At 61.6% G+C, this 13,196-nt stretch overlaps 1 protein-coding gene across 1 annotated transcript in view; it reads right to left on the bottom strand.

Annotated features, from left to right (window-relative positions):
• The window catches only part of VAV2 (vav guanine nucleotide exchange factor 2), a 151,029-nt gene extending 138,333 nt beyond the window's left edge, over nucleotides 1–12,696 (bottom strand). Inside the window, exons 1-2 of the mRNA XM_073889918.1 lie at nucleotides 12,655–12,696; nucleotides 12,374–12,433 (exon numbers count right to left, since the gene is read on the bottom strand). Coding sequence (XP_073746019.1) covers nucleotides 12,374–12,433; nucleotides 12,655–12,696 — 102 coding nt within the window. The remainder of the gene's footprint in view (nucleotides 1–12,373; nucleotides 12,434–12,654) is intronic.
• Between the last annotated feature and the right edge of the window lie 500 nt (nucleotides 12,697–13,196).

Below are 13,196 nucleotides of genomic sequence, written 5' to 3'. Positions count from 1 at the left end.
GGCCCCCCCAGCCTGCCCCCCCCCCCCCCCGGGTCCCTGCTGGTCTCAGACCGTCCCGCCCACCCTGCAGCCTCAGCCCAGCTCCACGGCTGCCTGAGCATCGCCTGGCTCCAATTTCCACTGAGCATCCACGTTATGTCCTCCTCAGCCTCCCATTTTTAGAGTTAATTACACGGCTCCTAACCATAATCGCAGCCGGCGAGGCCAGGCTTCCTTTCGAGGCTCAGGACGAGCAGGCGCCCCTTGCCCTGCGGGCACAGCGTCTGCCTGCCTGGCCCCTCCCCACGGCAGCCGCGGGGGCCCCAACCTTCCAGGACCAAGCCCTGCGCAGCTCACGGCCAAGAAAGGCTGGCCCTGGGAAAACTGCAGCACACAGACAGGTTCAGACCCCGGGGAGAGGGACCGGGCAGAACCGGGCCCCACAGCGAGAGCAGGCGGCATCCTTCACGGAGAGCGTCCCGAGCACCCGGCCGGCTCTGCCGCTCTGCCACAGGATGCCTTTACTCCCCACCCTCCAATCATTCTGCCCATTTCTCAGGAGAGGAAACTGAGGCTCCCCAGCAGAAGGGGGTGGAGCCAAGACTGGAACCCACATCTGGCGTGGAACAGTGAAGGTCCTTTGAGAGGACAGGTGTCGCGCGTCCCAGGCCACTCCTACTGTCCGCTGCGCTTAGCACCAGTGTCCCTTGCCCTCTCACAGGTGGCCTGCTCTGCGTGATGAGATTCACGGGCACTCCGCCCGCCACACCGCTGTACAATTAGGGGAGTGGCCAGACACGGAGAGGGGCAGAGCAAGGAAGGGCTGGCCCCGTGTCCGGACTCCTGGCCCCTTCCTCTTTCCACTCAGCGGGGGCAGCAGGCCTGCTGTTTCTGCTGCTCGCGTCCACTCGCCTGACCGCCGGCCTCTCCCTCGCCACCACCCCTGGGCTCAGGAGGGCATGGGGCCAAGGCCTGGCCGGTCAGAGGCTCACGGTCCCTCGCTCACAGCAGGGACGGCTTCGACTCTGGGAGAGAGACTCCCAAGGGCCAGATGAGGAGAGGATGCTGGCGGCACATCCCAGCCACAGGCTGAGGGACAGCAGGCGAGGGAGGGTCCGGACGGTGGCCAGTGCCAGGCTGGAAGCTGCCCATCTTTGTCCTGTGGCCAGAGAAGGCCAGGCCATGGGCCGTGTCCCTGTGGCCGTAGGGGCGAGTGGCCTTCATCTCTTTGCTCGGCCCCCCCAGGCCCTCTATGAGGACAGTCACGGCTTCACCAGCATCTAGAGACGAACGCTCAGCACCAGAAGTCCAGCTAAGTGGCCACAACAAGGGTCTGTCTGGCCCCCTGACAAGCGACAAGCGGCCCAGAGTGGAGTAGGCCCCCACTGTGTTTGTTCAGGGCACCACCCACCCGCTGCTCCCCCAGCCCCAGCCCACAGGGAGGGCCCTAGCCACTGCACCAAAAGATGGGCTGCCCGTGCAGTGGACTCCTGACCCCCCCCACCCCGCCCACTCATCAGGCTGAAATCAGATTAGCAGGAACACATAGGCTCTGTGCCCAGCCGCCCCCCACCAGCCTCGCAGGGCCTGCCGTCCACTGTCATCTGTCATTCGCCTTCAAAAGGCCTGTCCCAGCACGGGCATCCTGGACGTGAGAGGCAGGGCCAGCCCTGAGAGCCAAGACCCCACGTCTGAGCCATGAGGCCCCAGAGCACCCTCGGGGGCAGGCTTCCTGGCCCCACACGGCCACTGCTCTTTGGTGGCACTGAAACCGACCTACGATTGGGAAGACACTGCCTGCCCCACATGGAGACGTGGAGGAGAACTGGACGGCCTGGCCACCGGGCAGGACAGCCTTCAGACCTCCGGGCCCTCTCCTGTGGCCCCTCGTGGGCGAGCTAGAGTGGAAAATCAGACACCCTGCCCCCAGAACTCACATCCACCCGGCATCCACCACACACGCCCAGGGCCAGGGGCTCTGCTCTGTCCCCTCAGGGGCTGCTCGTGTACTTCAGTACTGACAGGGAGGTGCAAAAGGGGAAACTGAGGTTGAGCGAGGCAAAGCCACTTGGTTAGCAGGCCTCCTCTGGGGATGTGCGGTCTGAGTGAAGCATCAACAGAGGGAGGTAACAGGGGGCCTGCAGCATGCTGATGTGCTCCCGCACACAAACCCACCCAACACCTGCAGCGGCCCTGTGAGGCATGGAACGTGACTGCCCCATCCTGCAGACAGACAAAGTGAGGCTTGGAGAACTGGTGAGGAGGAGGAGGACCTCTCAGGGTGTCCCCTCACCTCCTCTTACAGGGCCTGCCCCAGGGAAGTCCCTTGGCCGCCTCGCCAGCTGGGTCAGGAAGCCAGGGGCCTGCTGCGCCCCGCAGCGATGCCCAGCTAAGGGGGGGCCCCACAGGGAAAGCCCCAGGCTGGGCTCCCTGGATGCCCCTGACCTTCCCCTGGCCCCTGTAAACTGCCCCTGACATGAAACTGCCCCCGGCTGGCATCCCCAGCCTTCCCAGTCCTGGGGCCCCAGCTCGCCCTGGGGCAGGGCGGAGAGGCTCAGCTGCAGACCCGAAGCGGGCATGTCTGGCGGGGAGAGGCCTGGCCTGGGTGCTCCAGGTCCACACCCACCTGTCCTCTCCATGCCCATCTTACCATCTGTAAAATGCAGAAAGAAAACCCTGCCCCCTGAGTTCTAAGATGCTGGGCCCCTCCCTCAAGATGACTACTTTAGAAAGTGTCAGCTGACCCTGGGCCATCTCCCCCAGCACATCCCAAAGTCCCTGTTCCCAGAGCCTCCCTGTGATGTCGTGCCCTGGAATGGTGGAACCAGGGGCTGGGGCCCTGGGATCGGCACTCAGGGCCAATCTCCCTCCGAGCCACAGTCAGCTGGAGAGCTGGGGAGTGCCCACACCCCAGGCGGACCTGGGCCCTTCGTCCACACCTCTGCTGGTTTCTCACTACCAGCCTCACCCCTCAACCCTGCTGCCCAGAGACAGGGAGAGAGAGACAGAGGCCGGCCAAAGGCCTCCGGGAGATGGCGTGTCTGAGGCTGGCTGCTCACACCCAACCCAACGAGCCCAGGGAGATGAACGGCACCTTCCCCATGCCCCCCGCTCAAGAGAGACCCACGGACCCCACAGCCCCCGCGGGAGCTGGAGGGAGACGGGGCGTATCAGCTTCCCAGCCACCCACACAACAGGATTGCCTTTTACAACCTCTGCCTTTCTGAGAGAGGTGGTGGGGGGAGGGGGGTCCTCCGTATTCGAATTTCCACAGACACAGCGGAGTGTTCCTAAAATGTCTCAACAAGTGGCATAAAACTGCACTCCCTCATGACAAACCGCATGCCGCCCCACTGGAGTGACACTGACCGCCCGGGCTGTGCCTCGGATCAGATGCTCTGACTGGCAGCTGACACACCTTTGAGCAACAAAAACGGGAAAATGAATTAACTTCTTGTTTTATTTATGCCGTGCTCATTCCAAAAACCTTTTAAAATGGCTTCGTTATTATTTAACAGTTGTAGCGTGCTGGAACGGATCTTTCCCACTTGGGGCCCTGCGGGTAAATAAACAGGTGACCTGGAGGTGACAGGCTATAGCCAGACACTCCATGGGATCGAAACGGCGACCAACTTCTCCCCCGGGTCCCAAACACCCGGGACAAGAGGCAGGCTCAGTATCTCGTGAATGAGGAAAAGAGGGAGTGTCTATGAAGCATGCTTGGGTGTCCCAAGGGTCAACGCTCCAAAGCAGCCACGACCCACAAAGGCTTTAGAGCCACCGGGAGACCCCATGAGCCGATGTCACTGCTCGGGGGAGGCCCTCACTTCCCGAAGCGACTCCCGGAAACAAGCGGGCAGGTGGAATCTGGGATTGGCATGTCCCCTTTCTCTTGCAAACGTCAGTACCACCCATGGGCCCCTCTGCACAGCCACTAGGGTCCACCCACTCACCGGGCCAACAACTCGGGGAATGCGGGTCCTTTATCACCCACTTCAGATGAGGACACTGCAGCTCAGGAGGTCAGACCAGGGACTGGAACTCCACAACCACAGATGGTCAGCATCAACACCGAGGGGCTTCCCTCGCGCGTACAGGGCCCACGCTGCCGAGCCTGTCCCCAGGGGCGCTGCACCTCCTCCCCTGCTCCAGGCAGGGAAAGCGCAGGCCAGGCTGGGGCTTACTGTGCAGTGTCGGGGGCTCGACTGAACAGGAGCTCTTCCTGCACTCAGACCACTTCCTCTGCCGCACGCGCACCGGGAGCCCCGGCACCGGCGGGCTGATGGAACGCGGGCCACCTGGACGCAGGGCCAGGCTCCCCTCTGGGAGCGGAGGGCGGCGCTGCCTTTATGCGGAGGCAGTCTGCCGGAGGCCAGCCTCGCCCAGGTCAAGGGCAGGCCGCGTCCAGCTTGGCGGCACCGTGCCCACCACCTGCCCAACGGAGCGACAGAAAGGATACAAGGCTGCAATGTCTTTCGCTTCCCCACGTGGCGAAGGCGTCCAGCATGTTAAGCCTCTCACGCTCAGATTCGCTGAGACATCGTCAGGGGGGATTTTCACTCTGTCCAGCAACGAATATCCGCAGGGCCCACGCCAGGCACTGCCCTGAGCCCTGCAGGCTCACTTCTCAACACAGTTCCCAAGCTGTCTCGTATCCCCGTTTTACAGTGGAAACACGGCACGAGGACCACCCACTCCAACAGGTGGCCAGGGGAGGGTCCGGGCCTAACCCAGGTGGTCTGGTCCAGCCTCGAGGGGGGCGGGGGGTTGGGGGGCTGGGAGCGGGGGGCTTCCCTCCTGGCTTCTGTCAGGGCTGATTCCTGCACTCTCCTGGCTTCGGGGACCTCCGGCTCCCAGCAAGCACCAGCACGAACCAAGGCCCCGAAACCCAGTGTGCTGGGCTCCCCGCCAACTGCCCTGCCAGTCTGTCTGTCTGTCTGTCTGTCTGTCTGTAGTCCCTGAGCCGTGCGTGGGCAGCAGGTTCTGACAGGTGAGGAAGTCGAGCTATCCAGCAGGAGGATGCACGCAGATGGCGAGCAAAGCCAGGCTGTGCTGAGCTAGTGACGGCTACAGACAATTAATCTCTGTCCTGACCTTAAAGTACTTCCTCCTCAACGCCTGGGGAGAAACTCACCAAGGAGAGCAATTCTGGAAAAGTACCGGCTTGGAAGCCCGAGCAGAGCAGGCAGGCAGCTCACGCCCATTCAACCCAGTCAGCAGACACTTAATAGGCGCCGACTGTATGCCAGGCCCTGCCCCGAGGTCCCAGGCTCAAGGACATGGACAGGAGAGCAGCAAGGACCCTTGTAGAAACCACAGCTGTCCGAGAAGAGAATCTGGGATTTCCGTCCAATACCTGGATGGAAATTGTTCCCAGCAGTCCTCAAAAGACCCGCCACTCCGCCGAATGGCTGCGTGAGCCCGAGGGATAAACCATCTTCCCTGAGCAGGCTTCTGAACACTAGAGGGTTCAAATCCCACTCTCCCGCTGCCTGGCTGCTCTGGGCAGGCATGGCTCAGGGAGATCAGCACTCGGCCACTGCCTGGCGCGGCGCCCCCCCGCGTCACCCCAACCCCGGGATCCACGGCCCCTCTCATGTCTCCCACAGCCCAGCACAGACCACTAACACCGGCTCACAAGCCTCCTGTGACGTCGCCCCTGACCCGGCCAACTCATTTTCTCCACCACTTCTTCCTCCCAGAAAAGCGGCCTCGGAGGTCAACCTCAGAGCAGACTCCTCTCTCCACTGCAATTTGGGTAATCCGATTCCGGAGAGATCCAAGCAGAACACGTTCGGCTACCTTTGTTTTCCTGTTGCCTGCTGAAATTAAAGCCAAATGCATCCCCGAATGGGCAGCACACACCAGATTATGGCGCTCCCGTCTGATTGCGCACATCTCCTTACTACCCCTCCCTGCTGGGCTGCAAATATTGAGGGAAAATAATACCAAAGCACCAGAGAGATTCCGAAACAAGAGGGCAGCAAGAAGCTTCTTCCATGCTCTGAACCAAAGGCAGATGGCGAGGTGGGAGCCGCGGCCTCCACAGCAGGAGGCCCTTCGCCAGCCGTGTGTGCAGCCAAGTGTCCAAACCTGTCCCAGACAAGTTGCCCCACAGTCAACCCTTCCCTTGGCAGGCTGACACCCCATTTGGTGAGCCTGACTGCAGTCCCTGGGGCTTGGGGAGAGTGAGCACCTGGGGAAAGTCAGCATGCAGAGGGAGGCGGCTCTGAGTGACTTCTTCCTTGCGAGAGACCCCTCCCCCCATGGGGCTGGCCGGGTGCACCCCCTGGAACACCCCTCCTCTGCTCTGTGGGATGTCCACAAAGCCCCAGTCATGGGGGAGAGGGGGCAGCCTCACCTCCTCCCCACCAGAGTCAGTGTGCTCCATGAAGTCCAGGCCGGGAGCCCAGCCTGGACACGGGGACCACCACTCCGCCTCTCCGCACCTTGGTTTCCTTCCCTGTCAAACGGGGCGATACCCACGGCAGCCACCACCAGGGGCGAGCCACGTTCCCCGAAGCAGGGAGCACGCTCAGGCCTTTAGGCTGACCAGTCCTGCCGACGTTAACATGATCAGTGAAGCACGGACACAATGGCCATTTTACAGACGAGAAGACTGAGGCTTGAGGAAGTTATCTACCAAGCGCAGGGGAGGTTGAAAGGTGATCCCCAAAAAGACATGTGTGTGCCCTGACCTCTAGAATCTGTGAATGTGATCGTATTTGGAAAAAGGGTCTAAGCAGATGTAATTAGGGATCTCAGGATGAGATCATCCTGGGCTGGGGTGGCCCTAAAGCCAACGGCAAGGGTCCCTCATAAGATACACAGCAGAGTCACAGGAAGAAGAGGAGAAGCCGTGTGACGACAGAGCAGGAATGGGAGAGACGCCACCCTGAGCCAAGGACACCTTGGCCACCAGGAGCTGAGAGAGGCAGGGAGGACCCTACGCCTTGGCGGGGGAGCATGGCCCAGGTTAACACCTCGATCTCAGAGCTCTGGGCTCCAGAGTTGGCAGAGTGTTGTTGTAAACCCCCAGTGTGGTCACTTTTCCTGGCAGCCCCAGGTCGCTCGCCAGGCAGAGCAGCCCTTATGCGCTGAACCACTCCATGACCTCACCACAACAAGTGTGGCACCCACAGGCCCTCAGCGAAGGTATGCGGGATGGATGGATGGATGGATGACGTGGGTTTTGATGAGAAACTAAGGCAAGAGTCCTGTCACCCACAGGTCCCCCGTGGCCCCCATTCAGGTGGGAGCCCGTGCATCCTACACCTGGCACACTGGGCCCCCAGCTTTAACTCAGGGCTCTGGAGGGATGTGCCTCCTCCTTCTGAATATCACGGTGCCTGGTCCAGCTCCAGACACCCCTGAATCGAGGTGTGGGGCTCAGGCAAACTCAGCCAGCTTTCAGGCAGAGAGACTGGGGTTCAAATCTGAGCCTCCCCCTTGCCACACCCGCCAGGGACCCCTGCCCCCGTGACCCTAGCTCCAGGTTGAAGGCACATCTAAGGTCTCCAGGCCCCCCATCCAGTGGCTGCCTCCATGTTGCTGTAAGAGAGTGCCCAGTCGAGCATCCCAAAATGAGGGGACCAAAGCAGGCCTGTGGTTTTCCACCCCCAGCAAGACTATCCGTCCCCCCAGCACTCTGTGAAAGCCACCCTCTCACCCAGGGGCTGCAGCCCACCTGGGGGCAGCTGAGACCCCCTCTCACTCACCCAGTACAGCCTGCTCACGCAAGTGACTCCCACATGTGGCAACCCCATGCCTCACACAGGGCATCTTCAAGGCCCCATCACCTTAGGGACACAAAAGGACATAAGACACCCTCCTCCGCCACCATTCCAGAAGTGCAGCAGAGAGCATCCCTCAGCAGCGTGCGGATGCTCGTGGGGAATCCCTCCTCAGGTGGACACACCATCGCAAGAAGGGGCAAGTGTCCTGTTCCGTTGTCATCCCACAGCTCCCGGGGGTTCCTGAGAGGAGGTGGGAGCCCCAGGAGCTGTCACTTCCCCCCAGACACACACACACACAGCTGACATCTGTCCGTCCGTCCATCTGTCCCCGTACGCAGTCAGGGCTGCTGAATCAGCTCCGTCACCATGGGGGCCGGGGGATGACCACCCAGCCAGCCAGCCAGCAAGGCCCCAAGAGGGGCAGCGTCCATGCAGCACCCAAGCTGGGGAGAGGCCTTCTCGGGCTGCCTCTTGCTTTGCAGGGGCCAGGAGGCCTTGCCAGAACCACCGCTCCCCAGATGTTAGCAAGGATTCAAAGCACCCAGAGCAGGAGCAGCACGCAGTAGGTGCTCAGTGAAGCCAGACGCTGGCCCAGAGGGCTGCAGGGGGAGGGGGGACTCGTCCCCTGTGCGGGAGCGGGAGGTCAGGCCGTAGCGGCAGCTGAGAGCCCACTGTGCCCCCCTCCCTCGTTCACTCCACAGCTACCGTGAGTGGGACCTCCTCCGTGTGGGGTGCACGAGGGGGCGTGTGTGCCGAGCACGTCTGTGTCGTGACGAGTAAAGCTCAGCACAAGCACGTCTGCAGGTGGACAAGGACTCAAGGAAATGTATTTTGAAGTCCAAGCAGGCAGGGGATAAGAGGTACACATGTCCCTTCTGTGTTTAAATACTGTTCCTTTTCATGAGACCGCTGACTGCGTACCATAAATGCTCGGTTGAGCTTGGTGAGAAGAGAAGGGCACTGCTCGAGAACCCAGGAGGCTCTGCCAGCCCCGGGAACCGGCGGGGCAGGGGGGGACCAGGGACGCCTCCCAGGCTTGGTCTGCAAGGAAGATGCTGGCTCCCTTGAGCGGGGGGGCAGAGGTCCCACTTCTCGGAACACCCATCCGTGGTGTCTCAACCTGTCAGGAGCCCCGGTCTCTTCAGGGGCTTCACTCAATCATATACTCATCCATGCCCCAAAAGGCCACGTGTCATTTATGGCCCAGGCAGTAGGGATCCCACAGGGAGCCACCCCTCTGTGAAGAAGCCAGGTCCGACCCCTGATGCCAATGCTGGGCAACCCGCCCCCACTCCCCAGCCTCCCTTGCGTGAGGAACGCCCTTTACGTGTGAAATCTCAGCTGTGCCTTCTGAAGTCACTTCTCTCCCGATTTCTGTTCCCACGCTGACTGCTGCCTACCCACAGGCTCCCACGGGCTCAGAGAGGCCGGCCGTGACCTCAGGAGGGAACTGCAGATGCTGCTCTCCATCTGGGGAAAATGCGCACGGGAACTCTCCCGAATCAGGACCTCATCTCCTCCCCTGCCCAGTCTTGGTCACCCTGGCAGCCAGTGAGGACAGAAGGACACTGGACACACACCTCCATTTGGTGCACAGCTTGCTGGGGACCGTGGACAAATCTCTGCCCCCTTCAAAGCCTTGGTTTCCCCATCTGGTGAGCCTGACTGCAGTCCCTGGGGCTCGGGAAGACAGACCTCCGGGAGAAGGGGAAGGAGGGGTCCTGCAGCTTCAACAGGGGTTTGAACGAGACCCCCCCCACACACCCGCTAGGAGGGTGACTACCGACCACACGGAACGCACACGTGAGCAAGAGCTCCTGTGCAAAGTGGTGCAGCAGCTCCTGAAAACACTAACAACAGAATCATCGTAGGACCCAGCGATTCCACCTCTGGTATTTATCCAAAGAACTGACAAAGAGACATGTGCACTGCCGGGTTCACTGCAGCCAGAGGTGGAAGCCGCCCAGCCATCAACAGACAATGGACAAAATGTGGTGCGGCCACACCGTGGAGTATTATTCAGCCTTAAAAAGGAAGGAAATCCTGACAACAGCCACGATGTGGATGGGTCTGAGGACGTGATGCTGAGCAGAAACAGCAAAAGGACGAGGTGCTGCAGGACCTGCTCCCACGAGGCCCCGGAAAAGTCAAGGTCACAGAAACAGAAAGTAGAGCGGTGGATGCCGGGGCTGCAGGGAGGGGCGCGTGGGGGGTCGTTTAGTGGGCGCACTTTCAATTTTTCGGGATGAACAAGTCCTGGCGTCAGATGGTGGGGGACGGCTGCACCAATGCATGAACGCACCCAACACCGCTCAACCGTGCCCTTAAAAACCCCTAAGACGGTAAACCTCCAGCTCTTTATTTCATCACAATAAAAAAAACTGGATGGCTCGCCAGGACCCCCCATCCCCCACCGCCGTGGGTCACTTGATGCATCTTGAGCCCCGACCAGTCCCTCCCTGCCCCCGGCCCCACAGGAGGGTCTCCAGCTGTCTCAGGAGCAGCAAAACCAGCCTGCGATGGACACTGGGGGCCTGAGGGCCTCAAAGTCACAGTGACACAGGCCTGCCTGGGACGGGAGTCCAGAAACTGTCCCATGTTGTCTCTTCTTTTCATTTTTCCAATGACTGGACATTACTTTTAGGATTTCTTAAAAAGCCATCTCCACTCTGGGTTGGCTTTTGGAGAAGCGCGTCCTGTGAATGTATTAAAAACCCAGCTGGGCCAGCACAGCATGCTTCTGAGGATGCAGCCTTTTCTTTTCTACCAGAGAAGCTGCACTTTCTGGAAATTCCAGCGGCTCCAGCACCAGCCCCAGGGCAGAGCACTGAGAGCACAGAGGGGGCATGGGGAGCAGGGAGTGGGAACCCCATTGTCTGCCAGAAGCAGCTGGGCTCTCGCCCCTGAACTGGGGTCAGGAATGTTCGCAGCTGCAGACTCACCCTCCGCCCCCAGTCGGGTGGGAGCCAAGCGGGGGAGGGAGGCTGCGGGGGGGGGGGGGGGCGGGGGGCAGGGGTGGGCATGCCCCCAGCTGTCCCCACACAGGAAAGCTGAGCCAGAACTAGGCGTTTCAGCTGCAGGCAGCCAAGCTCCAGCCACGGCCCCACCTGCTCAGGGTGCCCCAGGGAGGGCAGACAGCGGACGTGGCAGCTCACCTGCCCACAGCACCCAGGGCCCTGGAGTCCCTCTGGGCTGGGAGGACCAGCACCAACCACCTCACCAAGTGGGGAAACTGAGGCCCCCCCGGGCCAGCTGCCTGCGGGGTCCGTCTGACTGTAACGGAAAGAAAGGTGCCAGGGACAGCACTCCAGGGGTAAAACTTTGCTCGTCTTTTCTCCCAAAATAGGAACGGCCTCTCCTAGATATAAGTGGGGGGAGTCTGGAACGAAGCAAAAGCCCACATGAGCTCCAGCCCTAAGGCACCACTTACCACGTGAGGCCTTTCTGCCGTCCACACTCTTGAGCCCGTATTTTCTGTTGTTACAAAACAGCCTGCTGGGGAAAACACACAGCTCTGGGCCCTGGCATTTCCTCGCGGGCACGTGGCACCCCGCGCCAGGCATCGGGGACCCTCCCTAGGCTGGGGTCTGGCCGCTGGGCCTTCGGGGTGTCCCCACAGTTTCACCAGCACAGTCACACGACGGTGAGCAGCTCTGTCCCGCACAGGCCATTCCCACAGCTGAACCCAAGGCTCCGTGTCCACTACAGGGGGCGTCCTGGTGGAGCCACCGCCCCTGACGGTCACCACCCAACAGCCTTGGGCAGAGGTGGGTTCCAGCAAGTGAGAGTGGTTGTGGGCAGATGAGCGCCCCGGGAAGCCCCCGGCACGGTCCCCCACCCTCCTGTGTTCGCTCGCTCATCCCTCACCCCGCCATCACCCCAACGGCCGCCAGGCCCCGCATGGTGCCACGCACAAGGGCACCCCGAAGGACAGCGCGCCCCTTTGCCCACCCCCCACGGGAAGAGACGGTTAAAGCCAGGCTCCCAGGCCGGGCCTGAGAGGTGCCCGCCCACCCGGGTGTTATTTTCGAGAGAAGGGGGGCGGCCGAGGGAAGTGAGAGAGCAGCGGAGCGGCTCGGGGTGGGGAGGACTGCACAGCCCGCCAGCTGCAGAGCCACAGGGCAGCCCGGGGCGGGCCAGAGCGCGGCGACCCAGAGGCAAGCCCCGCGGTCAGAGGCGCTGGTGGAGAAGGCGAGACGGAGACCGACGCCGGATCGTGGGGTCTCACGCCACGGGACGCCTGGCGCCCCCGGACGCTGGGTGGGAGGGACCGTGCCCCGGAGCCTTCGAGGCAGCACGGCCCGGCCAACAGCTGGAGGCACGTCCTTCCCGAAGGACGCTGCCCACTCTGCTCCAGTGTCACAGCAAAGAGTGAGACATGCAACCCAGCTGCGGGACACCAAACCCACCGCACAGAGACCCAGTCTGCCCAAGCACACCATGTCGCTGCTGCCTGGGGAGGTCAGAGCTGCCCCTCCCAGGCCCAGGCTGAGCCAAGAAAGTTCTGGCCCGTGGGGGATTTCATCATCTGGCCGCTAAAACGCTAACCACGAGAGACTGAGCCTTACTTCCCCACCTCCCCGGGTCCCTGGAGAGGCCTCTCCACCTCTGAGCAAAGGCCTGGGTGGCCCAGGGACTCAGGACATGCAGCTGCTCACCGGGACGCTAGCTCGGGGAGCTTCGCCCCAAACCCTGTCGCCACGTGACAGCACTGCCAACTACTTCCTCAAGCCAGGAAATCCAGCACGGATCTGAGAGGAAAGGGGAAGCCAAGCGTATTCGGTTGCCTCCTCTCTAGGAGTCGGCTAACGCCAACAGTCACAGAACAGGGAGGTGCCCCTCAGCTAGGGCGAGGCTCTTTCCTCTCTCCAGACAGCTTACAACGTGGGACCTTCCGCCAGCCCAGTCCTGTGGCACTTTGTCAATCCGACTCCAATACCCTCTGTTTAGTAAAGGAGTCCGGGCCCCAGGAAGAAGGCATCTTGGATTCAGAGAGACGGGGTCCAGATCCGGGTCCAGATTCAGGGTCCTAGACTCTGAAAAGGGGGTCCTGGACCCAGAGAGAAGGGGTCCCAGATCCAGAGTAAGGGGGGTAGCTGCAGCTCCCTCACGGTAGCACGGAGCCGGGCCAGAGTGTGAAAAGCCCCCAGGGCCAATACCAGCTGAGAAGGAACAGAGCTGGGAGCACCAGGCAGGGGCGGTCATGGGGGGGAGGGGGTGCTTGAGCCACCCTGGAGGAGCCCAAGGAGGGGGAGGCAGGAGGCAGGTGCTCAGAGAAGGCGAGTGGTCACGAGGCTGGACACCCCAGGGCAGTTCCAAGGCTGACCGCAGATGCTTGCTCCAGGGAAGGCACATAAGCAGCCAGTTCTGCTCCAACACCCACACAACCCCGGCAGACATGGCTAATCTATCTAAGGAGAGTGTGTCCCCCCCTCCATCACCCACACCCCCGGCAGACATCACTAATCTATCTAAGGAGAA

The sequence above is a fragment of the Callorhinus ursinus genome, unplaced genomic scaffold, assembly GCF_003265705.2.
Source record: "Callorhinus ursinus isolate GAN/ISIS: 27379988/994484 unplaced genomic scaffold, GSC_fseal_2.0 scaffold122, whole genome shotgun sequence".
NCBI lineage: Eukaryota > Metazoa > Chordata > Mammalia > Carnivora > Otariidae > Callorhinus > Callorhinus ursinus.
The sequence above is the reverse complement of the archived record's forward strand: the minus strand, read 5'-3'. Positions and strand labels throughout refer to the sequence as shown.